This window comes from Mauremys mutica, chromosome 3 (genome assembly GCF_020497125.1).
Source record: "Mauremys mutica isolate MM-2020 ecotype Southern chromosome 3, ASM2049712v1, whole genome shotgun sequence".
NCBI classification, from domain to species: Eukaryota; Metazoa; Chordata; order Testudines; family Geoemydidae; genus Mauremys; species Mauremys mutica.
In genome coordinates, this window is record NC_059074.1 from 62,471,689 (window position 1) to 62,490,349 (window position 18,661).

The 18,661-nt window shown below is 42.0% G+C and overlaps 1 protein-coding gene across 1 annotated transcript in view; it reads right to left on the reverse strand.

Annotated features, from left to right (window-relative positions):
- LOC123365963 (pleckstrin homology domain interacting protein) overlaps window positions 1-18,661 on the reverse strand; it is a 357,662-nt gene that overhangs the window by 160,355 nt on the left and 178,646 nt on the right. Inside the window, exons 14-15 of the mRNA XM_045009003.1 lie at window positions 11,412-11,565; window positions 7,156-7,290 (exon numbers count right to left, since the gene is read on the reverse strand). Coding sequence (XP_044864938.1) covers window positions 7,156-7,290; window positions 11,412-11,565 — 289 coding nt within the window. The remainder of the gene's footprint in view (window positions 1-7,155; window positions 7,291-11,411; window positions 11,566-18,661) is intronic.

Sequence of the window (18,661 nt, forward strand, 5' to 3'; positions counted from 1 at the left end):
TAAGAGCTGCCTCCATCAGGAGCTGCTTGAGACGAAAGTCCTGCTCCTTTTTTGTTCTCGGCTTAAAGGCCTTACAAATGCGGCACTTATCTGTTAGGTGAGATTCCCCGAGGCACTTAAGACAGGAGTCGTGGGGATCTCTTGTCGGCATCGGCTTGTGGCAGGCCGAGCACGGTTTGAAACCCAGTGAACCGGGCATAGGCCCCGGCACCGGGTGCAGGGAAGGGGATAAACCCGAACCCCTCTGAACTATATACACTAACTATACTACCAACGAATAAAGTTAACTACAACTATATAAATCTGAACTATATACACAAGAATTAACGAACTACGAGTAGCTAGGGAAGTGGAGGTCAGCTAAGCCGCGCTCCACTGTTCCAACGACCGACACGGGCGGTAAGAAGGAACTGAAAGGCCATTGGATCGGCAGGGGTATATATTCGGCACTATAGCGGCGCCACTCCAGGGGGCAACCCAGCCGACCCACCAAGTGTTGCTAGGGTAAAAATCCTCCGACGAACGTGTACGCAGCCCGCACACACCTAATTGGAATCGATATGAGCAAGCACTTGAAGAAGAACAGTGGAGTTACCCCATGGTGATGACATCAGGTCCACAGCTTGGATGGTTTCCTGGCAGAGAGAATGACCAAGCTTGTCATCCTTGCTTGTTTATATAGTGCACTGTGCACTTATTGTCCAACAAGATAGATAAATGTCTATCAGGGATGGTCTAGACAGTATTTGGTCCTGCCATGAGGGCAGGGGCTGCACTCGATGACCTCTTGAGGTCCCTTCCAGTCCTAGAGTCTATGAATCTATAAGATCTGCATTGTGGAGTCCCACAGGACGGGCATTTATGCTATACAAGCCAGGACTCATGTTATGAGAAAGAGTCCTAGATGGCCCTGAGCCCCAAGATGTTCATATGCAGTTTCAGACCATCCTGGAACCAGATTGTCTGGATCTACAAATGGTTCAGGTGGGCAGTCCCAACCCATCCCTAAGGCATCTGTGATGAGCATCACCAATGGGGAGGGGAGCAAGAAAGTGGTCTTGTATTCTCCTGGTCCAGCCACATGGGGCAGGACCATGACTTGGCCAGATAATGCTTGGACGGGGAGTACACTGTCCTCAGCCATGGTCAATAAGGACTGCAGGTGATGTCTGGCAAGAAGTAGTTATGTGGGAGCTTCAATAGAAAGGGAGTCACCCTGTCCCAGGTTAAAAAGTCATACTTGGTCAGTAGTATGGCAATATCCCACTCACAGCTGTAAGGAGGCAGAGGAGTAAACATTTTTCCCAAATAGTTTTAGCCTTTTGGGATCATTACATTTAGAGCTACTCTTACTGGATTTAAATTTTTTCTGTATTGCCATCACAAGTAAGGAGCCCAAACTGTGGTACATGAAAAATACTCAAATCCTGTTTGAGGGACTTAATACTGCTTCTCTACCTGTTTCAGCCTCTCTTTGATTTTGACTCCTGGCTCTCTCTTCCTCACTTCATAAACTCCCATTCTCATCATCAGTGAGTTCAACTTTCATGTTGATGAGCCATGCAACCCCTTCGCTGCACGTTTCCTCACTTGTACCTCTTCATTAAACCTGCAGCCCTGGTTCAACTCTTCCACTTATAAGAAGGCCCATTCAATTTGATCTCCACCAAGCTCTGTGCTCTCTCTGACTGCTGTTACTGAAATCCCCCTCTCCAACCATCACCTAATTCCTTTCAGCATCACCCATCAACACCTCCTTCAACCGCCATGACTTCCAGTCCATGACTTCCAGTCCATCAGCACTGATTACTTCTCACCTGATTACTGACTCACACCTCAAATCTCCTCTTCTCCTGCTTCTCTCTCCGTACAGGAGCTCACAGATTTCTTCCAAGAAAAAAGTGACAATACAATGTGACCTTTCCCCTTCCCACCAGCAACTCTCTCTGCCTTTTCCCCTGTCACAAATGCAGAAGTGTCTCAGCTACTCTTCTCATCTAACCTTTTCAATTGCTCCAGTGATCTCATCCCAACCCATCTCCTGATCTTCATTGGATCCACTCTCATCCCATCCCGTATTCTTCTCCCTAACTTCTCACACTCTCTTCTGGCTCTTTCCTCTCACAAAAAAAGCATGTTTTAGTCTCTCCCATCTTAAAATACCCACCCTTGACACCATTTACTACTCCACTACTTCCCCACCTCTCTTGTTCCTTTGAACATGATGTCTACAATCACTATTTGGAGTTCCAGTATCAACCTAGACCCTCTCCAGTACTTCTGTGCTTTGCACTCCACCCAAACCACTCTCGCCAAAGTTTCTAATAATCTCCCCTGCTTAGTCAAAGCTCAGAACCAATAATTCCATCCTCATTTTCTTGACCTGTCAGCCTCCGTCAACACAGTTGTCTATGCTTTTCTTCTTTAAATCTTGTCTTCCGTGACTATCCTCTCCTCGTTCTTCTCCTCTCTAATCACTTCTTCAGTGTGTCCTGAGAATCCACCTCATCCCTCCTCCAACTTTCTGTGGGAGTTCCACGGGGCTTACTCCTTGGTCCTCTTCTCGTCTACCGCTAAACCTTATCTCTGGGTAATCTCATCCACAAACATCATCTCTACGCTGACAACTTGCAGATCTACCTTTCTACTTCTGACCTGTCTCCTCCTGTATAAATTAAAATCTCAGCCTGTTTTTCTCCAACTTCTCCTTGTGGCTCAATTCAAGTTTAACACAGCTAAGCTAAGCTCTTAATGTTGCCCCCAACATAAGAATGGCCATACTGGGTCAGACCAATGATCCATCTAGCCCAGTATCATTTCTTCCGGACAGTCGACGGGGCCAGGTATTTTCAGAGGAAATGAATAGAATAGGGCAATTTTTGAGTAATCCACACCATCATCCAGTCCCAGTTTCTGGCAGTCAGAAGCTTAGGGACACCCAGAACATAACGTTGTATCCCTGACTATCTTGGCTAATAGCCATTGATGGATCTATCCTCTACAAACTTATCTAATTCTTGTTTGTACCCAGTTATAGTTTTGGCCTTCACAACATCCTCTGGCAATGAGTTCCACAGGAAAACTGTGTATTGTGTGAAGAAGTACTTCCCTATGTTTTTTTTAAACCTGCTCTCTATTAATTTTATTTGGTGACCTCATAGTTCTCATGTTATGAGAAGGAGTAAATAACACTTCCTTATTTACTTTCTCCACATCAGTCATGATTTTTTACACCTCAATCATATCCCCCCCTTAGTTGTCTCCTTTCCAAACTGAGAAGTCCCAGTCTTATTAATCTCTCTTCATAAGGAAGCCATTCCATACCCCTAATCATTTTTGTTGCCCTTTTCTGAACAATTTCCAATTCCAATACATCTTTTTTGAGATGGGGTGACCATATCTGCACGCAGTATTCAAAGTGTGGGCGTACCATGGATTTATACATTGGCATTATGATATTTTCCTAATGGTTCCTAACATTGTTAGCCTTTTGACTGCCACTGCATATACTGACTGACTGGTTTCAGAAAACTATCCATGACGACTCAAAAATCTCTTTCTTGTGTGGTAATAACTAATTTGGACACTATCATTTTGTATGTAAAGTTGGGATTATGTTTTCCAGTGTGCATTTATCAACACTGAATTTCATTTGCCATTTTGTTGCCCAGTCATCCAGTTTTGTGAGATCCCTTTGTAACTCTTCACGGTCATCTTTGGAGTTAACTATCCTGAGTAATTTTTTTATCATCTGCAAACTTTTTCATCTCAGATTTTTCCAGATTATTTATGAATATGTTGAACAGCACTGGTCCCATTACATATCCCTGGGTAACTCTACTATTTAACTCTCTCCATTCCAAAAACTAAACATTTATTCTGACCCTTTGCTTCCTGTCTTTATCCAGTTACTGATCCACGAGAGGACCGTCCCTCTTATCCCATGACAGCTTACTCTGCTTAAGAGCATTTGGTGAGAGACCTTGTCAAAGGCCTTCTGAAAGTCCAAGTACACTATATGCACTGGATAACCCTTTTTCACGAGCTTGTTGTCCCCCTTAAAGAATTCTAATAGATTGGTGAGGCACAATTTCCCTTTACAAAGCCATGTTGACTCTTCCCCAACAAATCATGTTAATTTATGTGTCTGATAATTCTGTTCTTTACTACAGTTACTGTAGTTTCAATTAATTTGCCTGGTACTGAAGTTAGCCTTACTGGCCTGTAATCGCAAGGATCACCTCCAGAGCCTTTTTTTAAAAAATGGTGTTTCATTAGTTATCCTCCAGTCATCTGGTACAGACGCTGATTTAAGCAATAGGTTACATGCCGCATTTAGTAGTTCTGCAATTTCATATTTGAGTTCCTTCAGAATTGGTAGGTGAATACCATCTGGTCCTGGTGACTAATTACTGTTTAATGTATCTATTTGTTCCAAACCCCTCTCTGTTGACACCTCAATCTGGGACAGTTCCTCAGAATTGTCACCTAAAAAGAATGGCTCAGGTATGGGAATCTCCATCACATCTTCTGAAGACCAACGCAAGCCCTCCCACTACCTCCTTTTTCACTCACTGTGGATAATCATTCTGCCTGTCATTCAGATCTATAGCCTACTTTGACCTCTCTCTAGGTCGTCACATGCAGGTTATGCCTCTTATCTTGCAGATTCTTTCTGCATAACATGCCTAAGACAGGGCATGTCCTGTCCATCCACAAAGCTAAAAAACTTTTGTTCAGGCTCTCATTATCTCACATTTTGATTATTGCAACGTCCTTCTCTCTGACCCTGACAAATGAAATCTTGTCCTTATCATAGGCATTCAGAATGCCACTGCAAAGATCATTTTCCTAGCTGGTAGCTTTGACCATGTTAACCCGTCTTTGCATACCTCTGGTGGTTCCTCCTTCTCTACTGCATCAAAAACAATTTTTCTTTATTTTCAAGGCCCTTCACAGGCTATCCTGAACCCATCTCTCATTCACTATTAAGATATCGAATCCCACATTTGGCCAGTAATGCCAACCTCCAATCGCCCACTTATTAAAGAATCAAACAAGCAGCTTCACACTTTCCCCCATGCTGCCCCTCACATCTGGGGAAAATTCCCCATAAATATCAACAAAACTCATGATCCTCCTTCAAAACTCTCCTTTGCCATGAAATCTACTGGTCCATGATCAGGGCTCCTAGGCACTATGGTAATAGTAATTAATAATAAGTGTGATATAGCAGCCAGTGCCACAAAACTTTAGCTGGGTTGAGCAGTCCCTTGTTTGTGAGAAGTGATTTTGCCTGGAACAGCAGTTGTCAAAATAACTAATAATTGGTGAGATGTCTCCGATACTATTGATATTTCCATCTCTGGAATCTCTGAAATTCTCATAAGGAGCTCTTAGAAAGACTCATCCAGTGCCACTGTTGGTGCCAAAGATACTACTTTGCCAAGCAAGGACAGTGAGAGGTCTTTTGGTGGCAAAGCAGGATGCTGGTGTTGCTTGGCCCCTAGGTCTGAACTTTATGGTGGTCTTTCCTGTCTGGTGTATATGGTCTGGCCAGCGAAGCTGATATAGAAAGGAGTCTCTTCATTTTTCTCAAGTGTGAAGACCAGCTCCTAGGCTTGAGATGGCAGATCCCCAGTAAGCCCTGTAGGGGCATGGCATCTGCCACAGAGATATGGCTGACTAGCATGATATTGCCAGTCCGATACCATGTGTGTTGAGACAGCGGCTGGGTCCTGGAACAAGAGCCGGCAAGCCTTTCTGTGATATTGATCACGGATCACAGAGAGGCTTCTCTGCTCAAAGATGGGGAGAGGAGAAACAGGCCTCCTATATAGCAGCAATGTGAAATATAGTACCTGGCACCAGCGACTGCATTAGTACCAGCAAGTACCTCAATGCCAATGACAGCCCTCCTCTTCCAGAGGCCTGTCACATGCTACAGGTGTCGATGTTGCGGGGTGTGATGCCAGATCCGGGGGTCAATGCCTGAAGAGTCTTCTTCAGTGCCATAGGCTGCTCCTACTCACCAGCCCTCGACACCATCTGGAGCTTAGTAGATTTGTCTCCACAGGCTTTATGTCATCCGTCCTTCTGTAAAGATACTGAGTTCCATCTAGAATCTACCTCTGTGTTCAGAACGGCCCCTCTCAAAACAGGACTTCAGTACCAGAGGTGTTGGTGTTGGCTAAGGCACTAGTGGAGCATGCTTTAAAGGTAGAGTACTTGTGCTGTTGCCAATGCTAGGTCTTTTCTCAGCACTGTCTTCTCTGTGCTGACCTTTGGGGTTGCTTGGTCTACTGGATGGGGCACTGGATTAAGTTGGTTCTCTGGTGCCCATCTCCTCCGGATCTGAGGAGACCATCACAGATTGCCCCAGAAGGTGAAGCTTCAGCCATGCATCACATGACCAAATTGTTCTTGCGATGAAAGCGAGGTGTACCAAACATGTGGCTCTCCTAAATAGAAGAGAAGAGGCACCTGCTGCGTCCATGTCTAAGTAATTCGTCCATTACAGGACCTGTAGGGCTTGAAGCCCACAGGTTTTGAATCTACCGTATTGAGGCAGTCCAGTACTGGGGCTAGAGAATACAGGTGGTTCTGATCATCAGTACTCAATCCAGATGAGTCAAAGATGTTCATGGTGGTCATATATCAGATGTGTTCTGAAGAATTTTGAAAAGTTTTGAGAGATTTAGCTGGAGCTAAAAATTAGTGGGTTGGAAGCTTCCCAGTTTCCATCTCACTGATATGAGTAGTAAGAGGGAACTGAGGGAAGGTCACAGACATACTGCCCTTTATACCCCAGTATAGGAGCATTGGGAATCACAGGTTGCGTGTGCAGCACAAACAGACACTGGCATTCAAAAAAAACTCTGATCTTGTGTGCATGTGGCATAGCCATATGCATACATATAGTGGGATCCACGCTGACATATGCAAAGAAAAATCATCAGTTAATATAGTAATTTCAAGCGACTTCATATAAAAGTTATGAGTGAAATCCCGACCCCACTGAAGTCCATGGGAGTTTAGCCACTGACATCAACGGAGCCAGGATTGCACCCTCCTCCCCTGGCCACACACACACACACCAAAATGCAGTGTACTTTATAGTTGTGCAGGAATAGCAAATAACCATAGGAAAATTACCATGTTGAAGTAAGATCGAATTTTGACCCCTCTGGCCAAATCCCAAACGATGACGTTTCCATCATGGCCAGCAGAGAAGAGAACTCTAGGATCAAATGGGTGAGGCTCAAGTACAAACACTTCATCCTCATGTCCCTGAAATAAAAAACATGTATCTTTTTTAAAAGATTTGGTAAGAGTTTAGAGAAGAATGTTCCACAAATACATACAGAAATACTTACCACTATTACACTATCTGCAGCATACACATCTGAATAATGATATAAAGATAAGAAACTGACAAATGTCTAATGTACAACAGCAGTTTTGGCAACTCTCTTGAATGGCTTTTCGTAACTCTTTGTTGTATCTTTATATTATATGCTCCTCTTTCTCCAGTGGCAATTTTAAATAGAAATGTGTAACTATCAGTTAAATCACTATTAACATTTTTGTAATGAATTTAGAAGCCCAGAGGGATGGAAATAACATTATTAAAAACTCTCACTCATATTTTAGAAATTTTAACCTATTGCAGAGTTCATTCTACATTATATGTGCAACTGTTCAAAAAATATCTAGTGAAGAACTAGTTCAGTAATTAGGATAAGATTTTAGGCTATGTAAAGAATTAGTACCTTAAAAGTAGAAATCTATTTAACAAGCTCCAAGCATTTCCTTTCACCAATGGCATCAAATTATACGCAGGAGCAACTTATTTTGTAATTAATATTTTTAACAGGAAAGTAGTATAATTAAATATATGCATATTTTTTCATGCCTATGGAAAGTTGAGGTCATGATAAGGACTGATATTTGTGTTAAGATTGAGTTTCAATTTTGTATTTCTAATTTTGGGTTGAGGAGCAGCTGCTGATTCAGTGTATTACATAACTACTTTTTATTTTATGGCAAATGGTGTCTAGAACCTGAAAAAGATATGTTTCACTGCAGGAAAAAAATGGAAACTCGTGGCTGTGAGAATGGTGCCCTGCAATACTGCATAAGAAATCCAGGTTCAATTTCTTGGTCTCACAAAGGATCTCACAAAATATCATATTGCCTCTATATAAATCCATGGTACGCCCACGCCTTGAATACTGCATGCAGATGTGGTTGTCCCATCTCAAAAAATATATATATTGAAATTGGAAAAGATTCAGAAAAGGGCAACAAAAATTATTAGGAGTATAGAAAGGCTTCCATATGAGGAGAGATTAATAAGACTGGGACTTTTCAGCTTGGAAAAGAGGCGACTAAGGGGGGATATGATAGAGGTCTATAAAATCATGAGTGGTATAGAGAAAGTAAATAAGGAAGTGTTATTTACTCCTTCTCATAATACAAGAACAAGGGGCCACCAAATGAAATTAATAGGTAGCAAGTTTAAAACAAACACAAGTATTTTTTTCACGCAATGCACTGTCAACCTCTGGAGCTCCTTGCCAGAGGGTGTTGTGAAGGCCAATACTATAACAGGGTTCAAAAGGGAGCTAGATAGATTGATGGATGATAGGTCCATCAATGGCTATTAGCCAGGATGGGCAGGAATGGTGTCCCTAGCCTCTGTTTGCCAGAAGCTGGGATTGGGTGACAGGGCATGGATCACTTGAGGATAACCTGTCTGTTCATTCTCTTTGGGGCACCTGCCATTGGCCACTGTCAGAGGACAGGATACTGGGCTTGATGGACCTTCCGTCTGACCCAGTATGGCCATTCTTATTGGTACAAGAGTCTCTTTGGACAGCTGATCCCTAAGTATTCTAGGTGAGAGAAAACAAATTTGTGTTGTTGTGCAAGCTCTTATGGTCTCTATTAATGTGTTTGTACACACACATATACATTTTATATATGTATTTAGATATTAGCTACTGGTGGTGAGTGGAGACCTAGCAATGGTATTCACCTCTTCTTATTTTCAGATACAAGGATGCATTAAAAGACAACTATAAATACACTACTTTCTTAATAGGTTTCAGAGTAGCAGCCATGTTAGTCTGTATCTGCAAAAAGAACAGGAGTACTTGTGGCACCTTAGAGACTAACAAATTTATTTGAGCATAAGCTTTCCTGGGCTACAGCCTACTTCATCGGATGCACATAGTAGAAAATACAGTAGGAAGAGATATATATACACACAGAGAACATGAAACAATGGGTGTTACCATACACACTATAAGGAAAGTGATCAGTTAAGGTGAGCTATTATTAGCAGGAGAGCAAAAGAACTGTTTGTAGTGGTAATGAAAATGGCCCATTTCCAGCAATTGACAAGGAGATGTCAGGAAAAAGTAAGCATGGGGAAATAGTTTTACTTTGTGTAAGGGCCCATCCACTCCCAGTCTTTATTCAAGTCTAATCTGATGGTGTCCAATTTGCAAATTAATTCCAATTCAGCAGTCTCTCGTTGGAGTCGGTTTTTAAAGTTTTTTGGTTGTAATATTGCAATTTTAGGTCTGTAATCAAGTGGCCAGGGAGATTGAAGTGTTCTCCAATTGGTTTTTGAATGTTACAATTCTTGACATCTGATTTGTGTCCATTTATTCTTTTGTGTAGAAACTGTCCAGTTTGGCCAATGTACATGGCAGAGGGGCATTGCTGGCACATGATGGCATATATCACATTGGTAGATGTGCAGGTGAACGAGCCCCTGATGGCGTGGCTGATGTGATTAGGTCCCATGATGGTATCCCCTGAACAGATATGTGGACAGAGTTGGCAAAGATATGTAGACAGCCCGTTGCCAACTCTGTCCACATATCTATTCAGGGATACATAGCTGGAAAAGAAGATGGTCCATGAGAGAATCTAGTAAAAATGTGGTCAAACAAAAAAAGACCCCCTACAGCAGAGATCCTAATCTGGATTATTATTCTGAATCTCTTCTTCCTCCAACCAGACTAGGGCAATATCACTGTTCACAAATCACATGTATTTTTGGGACTGAAAAGCCCATATTAGTCCCCCACTTTTTTTTTCCTGCTTAATGTTACCCTGTGACTGAAATGCATTAGCACCATTCATTTTAATCTTAAAATTTATCAATCTTTTTCATTCTTCAACCACAAGTTTCCACATAACTGCAGAATTTTAAGTCTAAAATTCAATAATTATATTTAAAGGTCTGTAATATTTCTCTATGTAGGTACCATTCCTACTACTTCAATAAAAAACCTTAAGTTTCTAAAATGTTGCCATGATTGTGGGGTTTCCCACACACCCTCAGGAAGACATTCTGGTTAATGCTGACATTCTAATTATGGGAATCATTCTATCAAAGTTTCAATTATATTCATTTGAATCTATAATTTAGTATCACTTGCAACTCCCCTTCATTTCCTATACAACTTGTATTTGTATATAGACAAAAGTATATAACTATGAAAATGTACTTAATTAATACATCAATTATGCATCTTCTATTCAAGGAATATCTGGGTTTTCCATCTTATTTTTCAACCTGGAAGTGAATGCTATATTTGGAGGTCAGCAAAAGCTCACCCATATCTTTCTTCTACTTAAAGGCCCCCATAACAAGCCATGCCAATTTTGAACATAAAACAAAAAAAACACACACACACGCACAACCAGTGGCATCCTGTCTACACAAATTAAAATCTAATCCAAACAGATGCCTGCTAATACTAACCTACAAAAGATGATTTTAAAGAAACATAACAGTGATTTAAAATTTTAAAATTTTGAAACTATCATTTCAAAAGCTAACTGTCTCTGCAAGGAGGGCATGTGAAAAACTATTTTGGCTCCATCCTCATTGACAATGTTACTTTAGGTCAAGGGTAGGTAACCTATGGCACGCGTGCCGAAGGCGGCACGCGAGCTGATTTTCAGTGGCACTCACACTGCCCGGGTCCTGACCACCGGTCCAGAGGGCTCTGCATTTAAATTTAATTTTAAATGAAGCTTCTTAAACATTTTAAAAATCTTATTTACTTTACATACAACAATAGTTTAGTTATATATTATAGACTTATAGAAAGAGACCGTCTAAAAACGTTAAAATGTATTACTGGCACGCAAAACCTTAAATCAGAGTGAACAAATGAAGACTCGGCACACCACTTCTGAAAGGTTGCCAACCCCTGCTTTAGGTTGACAGTCACAGAAGAATTTAAAGCTACTTGAATTTCTTGTAATAATTATTTCCTTAACTTTCTGCCTTGTTATGCAAATCTATAAAGATATTCTAAAATAATCTATGATGGATATGTGAGTTACAGTATACCGAGTAAAACTTCCACTCTTATTTTACTTACCATAAGGACATGAATAAGCTGCCCAGTGAAAGAATTCCAAACCTTCAGAGTCATGTTATTAACTGCAGTTATAACAGAGTTGTCATGGCGGTCCCAAGCCACCATAGTTACTTTCAGTTTTGTGATTTTGTCTTCTACTCCTTGTACACTTTGTCTAAAAGTAAACAGCAGAAAAGAGTTTTCAAAATAATGAGTCTGAGTTAGCCAAAATCTTTGGTGCATCAAGAAACTTGTCTGATAAAAAGAGAGTTCACTCATCAAAGACCTTAAAATGTTTTTTGTGTTTTGGTTTATTATCAAAAGTAATGTGTTTCTTCAATACTGTGGACAAATGAGAGATCAGAAGTACATGATGGAAATGTTATATACAATAATGCATGCTGGACAGGAAAAAAGCATTTAAAGTAAATATTGCTTAAAGTAACAATTAAAATGAGGTTCTAACCATCAGCAGCAACAGAGATTCCACAGGCCAAACCATAGCCCATCTTGGCAATTTGTGTCTTCAGATAATGACCTCTGATACCAGTGCAAACCCATTTAAGGTTAATGGAGCAAGACATACATCAGAAAGCAAAATCTGAAGATAAAATGGTTGCAAAGTGGACAACAAACAGTCTGGCCTGCAGAGCTTATGTTATTGGTGATTATGAATACAGAAAGAACACAGCGTTATCGTCAGACTTTAGGGTGAGATTGTAGGGCTGATGCTAGGAAAAAGACAACTTACTCCAAATGAGCCTATTTGATATGAAAATCTATGAGATAATAGACATGGTACTCCATAACACCATTTTTATAGAGTAATTTTTAGGACAGAACCTCACTTTAAAGGCAATGGGTGAAATCCAAAGTCTCCTGATGTGAATGGCAAAACGCACATTGACTTCAATGAGACCAGGATTTCACCCACTGTTAAAAGCAGGGTTGGGCAAACTTTTTGGCCCAAGGGCCACATCTGGGTATGGAAATTGTATGGCTGGCCATGAATGCTTATGAAATCGGGGGTTGGGGTGTGTGAGGGGCTAAGGGCTCCGGCTGGGGGTCCGGGCTCTGTGATGGGGCCAGAAATGAGGAGTTCAGGATGCAGAGGGGGCTCCGGGCTAGGGCAGAGTGTTGGAGTGTGGAGGAGGGGGTGAGGGCTCCAGCCGGGGGTACAGACTCTGGGCTGGGGATAAGGGGTTGGGGGTGTAGGACGGTGCTCTGGGCTGGGACCAAGGGGTTTGGAGGGCAGCAGAAGGGATCAGGGCAGGGGGCTGGGGTGCGGGAGGGGATCAGGGATGCAGGCTCCAGGCAGCACTTACCTCAAGCAGCTCCTGGAAGCAGCGGCATGTCCCCCCTCAGGCTCCCATATGGAGGCACAGCCAGGTGGCTCAGCACGCTGCCCTGTCCACAGGCACCACCCCTGCAGCTCCCATTGGCCATGGTTCCCAGCCAGTGGGAACTGCGGAGCCCCTTGGCTGACCCTATGCATAGGAGCCAGAAGGGGAACATGCTGCTGTTTCCAGGAGCCGTGCGGAGCCACAGCACATGTGGAGCGGGACAAGCCTTAAGCTGGAGTGCTGGAGCAGGGCAAGCCCCAGACCCCGATCCTTGGCAGGAGCTTGAAGGCCAGATTAAAACGTCTGAAGAGCCAGATGTGGCCTCTGGGCCATAGTTTCCCCACCCCGGTTTAGAGCCTTGTCTGCTTTTTGTTGTAACAAGGTTCAGAGTTTAAGGCTAGAACGGACCACTAGATCATTCAGACTGATTTCCCGTATATTACAAGGACACCAACACCACCCAGCATCTGCACTCTAAACCCAAGAACCAAAATGAGACCAAAGTATTACAGCCCACAAGACTATTATGTACCACAGGCAGAGAATAGGAAGGTCTAGTGGCCAAGGCCCCCACAAGGCAGGAAAATGATTAAATAAGGTATATACCAGATACACCTGGTGACCCGTACCTAAACATCACAGAGAAAGGCAAAAAATACTCAAGGTTACTGCCAGTCTGACTTAGGGCAAAATTCCTCCTGGAACCCACATATGGCTATCAATTAGACCCCAATTCCAGAAGCAAGAATTAGCCAACCAAGCACCTCAGAGAGAGATTGCTCGGTGCCACCTCAGAGTCCTTGCTCACTCCGCCCAAAGTCACATCTGCAGCTGTGGGCATCCCTGATACCTCACAGGAAGCAGATTTAAAAAAACCTGCAGAATACATGCCCTTTCCCCTGAATCCCTTCCTGTACACCACTGAAATACAAAAAATTGACATTCTGTCATGTTGTGATCTGAAATAAGTTTATTAAGCATTTATGATTTCGATTTGCATGAGTTTCTTAATATTTCAGGTTTGAATAATTTTTAAGCCATCACCCTAGATATTCCATCAATGAATTAATAATATTAGATTACGCCTCAGTAAGGAAAAAGTGCTCCATCCCTCAGTATTTTTAACAAGTCAGGCTTTAAAAAAAAAATTAAACACATAGTTGTAGCTCTAGATCTTACCCTTAATAACTTGACATCTAATCACTCCACTCAATTTGTTAATGCTTTACTCCATGTAAGAATATAAGAATGGCCATACTGGGTCAAGACCAGTCCTGTCTTGAGGTCCATCTAGCCCAGTATCCTGTCTTCCAGCAGTGGCCAATGCCAAGTGCATCAGAGTAAATTAATAGAACAGGCAATTATTGAGTGATCTATCATGTTGTCTACTCCTGGAGAATAGCTTAAATAAATTGAAATCTGTTTTCTCAACAAAACACTTTATAGTAATAAAGTATTGTGTGTACAATGAAGAGAGTAGTGTAGCGTATGAGTGGAGTGTTAAGGCCATATTTTAAAAACTTAGCATTGAAGTTTTTGTTTTGGGGAATTGAGTTTAGCCTTAAACTCTATGAGACTCTTGTTTATTACAGGTCACAAGACATTATGCGGGCTCAAAAGAGAACGATGCACTTTGGACCTATTAAGCTTTCCTTATAAAAATACAGTGAATTTAGTGATAGTAAAAGGTGCTGAACTTTGAAAACAAATTTTCTATAAGTATTCATGTGACAGATAACGTACTGACAATCTGTAGCACACTCTTGGCTTGCATCAATGTATCTCAAAACCATGCCTACTTGATCACTAGCTTCTCTGCTGACACTGTCAACTACTGGCCATTTGTGATTATATATGCATGATGCAGACATGTGTCCATGAAAAAAACTGAACAGAGAAGGATCAACAACTCATTTACTATAGACAACTTGAGAGCTGACTGTCAAACTGGATTCCTAGTAGAATGTGCTTTATTCTTAGCAAAAGATTCTTCACACTTAACTATTCTCTCTTTTTCAACTGCACAATCCCATTTTCTTCAGTAGGATTGCTCAGGTGTAACTCGGACTGAAATTGGACTTGCATTAAAAATGAACCCATGGAGTTTTACCTGGATTTCATTTTGACACGTGACACGTGCTCTTACGAGGTGCTCTAGCTAGAAGTTTCTCTTGGGAGTTTAATCAGTATTTTTGATAATTATTGGAAAAATCATAGTCAACAAAATCCTTAAGAATCTCTCAGGACCAAGTTTTCAAAGGTGCTTTATCAAATAGACTGAAATCTCTTTATCTCATAATGAATTATGGCCAAAAATTCTAAAAGACTCTAAAGCCGTGGATATAGTACTAGCATCTCTGTTCCAGCCATCTAATTGGTCATAATTTTAGGCAAATACCTGTTATTTAGAAATTACTGGCAGTGTGACTCTAAGACTTTACTTTGAGTAGATTTGGTGAGAGTTCTTCCAAATATTGATTCACACTTATTTTTTAATCTTTATTATACCACCACCCAGAGGACCTACTCAGATTGGGGTACTGTGTAAACATTACATAAAGACAGTTCCCTACCTTGAAAAGCTTAGTCTTTCCTCCTAGGATTCCACGCCACAAAAGAAGTAAGGAAAGTAGAAAGGCCACTGGGCCTTTCAACATTTTATGTAGAAAATACAACATAAAGTGATCTTCTCTTAGAAGCATATTAACCAATTTTGAGTCCAGAATACCTAACAGGGCTGCCCAGAGGATTCAGGGGGCCTGGGGTCTTCGGCGGCGGGGAGCCCCCGCTTCGGCGGTAATTCAGGGCGGGAGGGTCCTTCCGCTCCGGGACCTGCCGCCGAAGTACCCCGAAGACCCGAGTCGGGGCCCCCCGCCGCCGAATTCCCGCCGAAGCGCCGGGTCTTCGGCGGCGGGGGGGTCCTTCCACCCTGGGGTGGAAGGACCCCCCCCCATCGCCGAACACCCGGAGCGGAAGAAGCTCCAGGGGTCTGGGCCCCACTAGAGTTTTCTGGGGCCCCCGGAGCAAGTGAAGGACTCCGCTCCAGGGGCCCCGAAAAACTCTCGTGGGGGCCCCTGCAGGGCCTGGGGCAAATTGCCCCACTTGCCCACCCCCGGGCGGCCCTGATACCTGATGGCATTCTTGTTAAGAATGATGCTCTCATGTGCAGTCCTTTCTCACTGAAAACAATCAAACCACAAGCCCCTAGAGAAACAGGTAAATATGGATGAAGGATCCTAGGTTGAGAGACAGTCTATATCTGTACCTGAATCTTGCTGAACTTTGCTATAATGGAAATTCTTTGTATCTAACTTGATTGGTAGGTAGACAACCATGAGACGGAATCAAAATCTCTTCTTAGTTTACTATAAACCTGTGTGTGCCTGAAGCATGGAGATGGTCATCTTACATGCTTCCTTTCTGCAAGGTTCCTGACAATGTCATCCTGGTGAGTAACTTTTCTAAGAAATGGTACAGATGAGTTCCTAGACTCTTCATATGGATTATCACTGTTAACAGCTTGGTATATATCCAGGGAGCAGAAGACAGCTTGAAAGTAATGGCTTTTTAAACTAACAGTAGTGATTTCTAGTGGTAAACAAGAAATATTACTGACAAGTCCTAATGGGAAAAACAGGTACATTTCTGGTGGTCTGATAGTCTGCAGAGAGAGTACAGAGATGGCAGAAGCTAGAATCTTTTCATCTTCACTGATCTGTTCAGCCTCTTGGAGTTCTAGGATGTCCCAGGACTCCTCCCTAGTTTTTTCTTCCTATAAAGACAACTAGTGCCCTGAGATTCTTTCATCTTAAGGGAAAAACTACTGTCCCTTCAGATAATCCAGTCTGCTAAGATCTCATAGCTGAATAGACTGACTCACCCTTATGGCGGTGACTCTAGTGAAGTCTGATTAGCGTGGGTGGATACAGAAGCTTCAACAATTCTGAATTTCTGGCCTCTAAGTAGACTGTGTGTTGGGGGAAAAACATGGCTCAGTGGCTCCAAAATAAGCTTTAAAAGCTATAATGCTAATGAATAAGGCAGAAGTTTTGAGATGCTCATTGGTTTGTGCGTGCAGAAACAGAAACATCAGAAGGAGGGCAAATCGGGCTAGGATAAGCCATAGAGCATTATGGACATGTTTGAGCTACCTTTGATATTTACAGGAAAAAAGGCACTTCCCAAAAGATATCTAACAAGCGAAGAGTTGGAATTCTGAAAATGAGGTCTGAGGATCTGAGCACAGACTGCTCTCTCTCCTGTAAATTCAAACCTTGAATCCTGGAGGATATTAAAGCAGTTCAGAAGTCTTCCCCTAAAACATTTAGGGATTGACTTACATGGTGACTGAAGATCACTGCTGAAGAACCCCTATATGCCGGAAGCAGTTTATGGCTTATGTTAATGTAAATGGAAAGTGCATTCAAAAATCAATCACAAGGAGGGGAGGTTGTGCACATTGAATAAGTGACACTGGTACATTCAGTAAAATTTAGCTAATTGTTAATATGTGTTTTTATTTTTTCACAAAATGTAAAAAACTAAAGATTCTCTGTAAAAAAGCAAATTTCATGTTTTTCTGTGGCAAATGGATTTCTAGGATCCATGATGAAGATCAAGATTGCATGCTTGGAAGAGATTGCTTTCTGGGAATTCTACTGTTAGAGGTAGATTCTTTCCTAGATTTAAAAAAAATACATGTATAAGTTCCAGTGAGTTGCAACAAACCCCAAGGTTTAGCCATTCAGCTTCCAGTGAGTTTGAGGCAAAATGGGTTTAGGTTAAAAATCTGACCTTAAACTCTGTGACTCTAATGCCAGAAGGGACCACCATATCTTCTAGTCCGCCCTCCTGCTTATCACAGGCCACTAACACCAACCAGTCACACACACAGTAAACCCAACAACCTGAATTAGACCACAGTATTACAGCCCTCAGGACACAAAACTATTGTGTGCCCCACAGGCAGAGAACAGGAAGCACCAAGCTGCCGGCCCTTGCAATGGCAAGATTAAATGAGACATACCCAGAGGATACCTTGATACAGTAAGTCCAAAAATTGCATAATGATCCCATAACATAGTTACCTCTAGAAGATGAGGTAAGCAAAGACACCTAAGCCAGAAAGGAGCTATAAGAATTATCTTGTCTTGGTCCTCTATTTGAATAGTTAAACTCAGCTATTAGTGGCAGGAGAAAAATAGGTAAATCCAGAGTAATAACAAATCCAAAGGTAATAACAAAATGTTTTTTAAGTACATCAGAAGCAGGAAGCCTGCTAAACAACCAGTGGGGCCCCTTGACGATCGAAATACAAAAAGAGCGCTTAAAGATGATAAAGTCATTGCGGAGAAACTAAATGGATTCTTTGCTTCAGTCTTCACGGCTGAGGATGTTAGGGAGATTCCCAAACCTGAGCTGGCTTTTGTAGGTGACAAATCTTAGGAACTGTCACAGACTGAAGTGTGACTAGAGGAGGTTTTGGAATTAATTGATAAACTCAACATTAACAAGTCACCGGGACCAGATGGCATTCACCCAAGAGTTCTGAAAGAACTCAAATGTGAAGTTGCGGAACTAAGGTTTATAACCTGTCCTTTAAATCGGCTTCTGTACCCAATGACTGGAAGTTAGCTAATGTAACACCAATATTTAAAAAGGGCTCTAGAGGTGATCCCGGCAATTACAGACCGGTAAGTCTAACGTCGGTACCGGGCAAATTAGTCGAAACAATAGTTAAAAATAAAATTGTCAGACACATAGAAAAACAAACTGTTGTGCAATAGTCAACATGGTTTCTGTAAAGGGAAATCGCGTCTTACTGATCTATTAGAGTTCTTTGAAGGGGTCAACAAACATGTGGACAAGGGGGATCCGGTGGACATAGTGTACTTAGATTTCCAGAAAGCCTTTGAGAAGGTCCCTCAC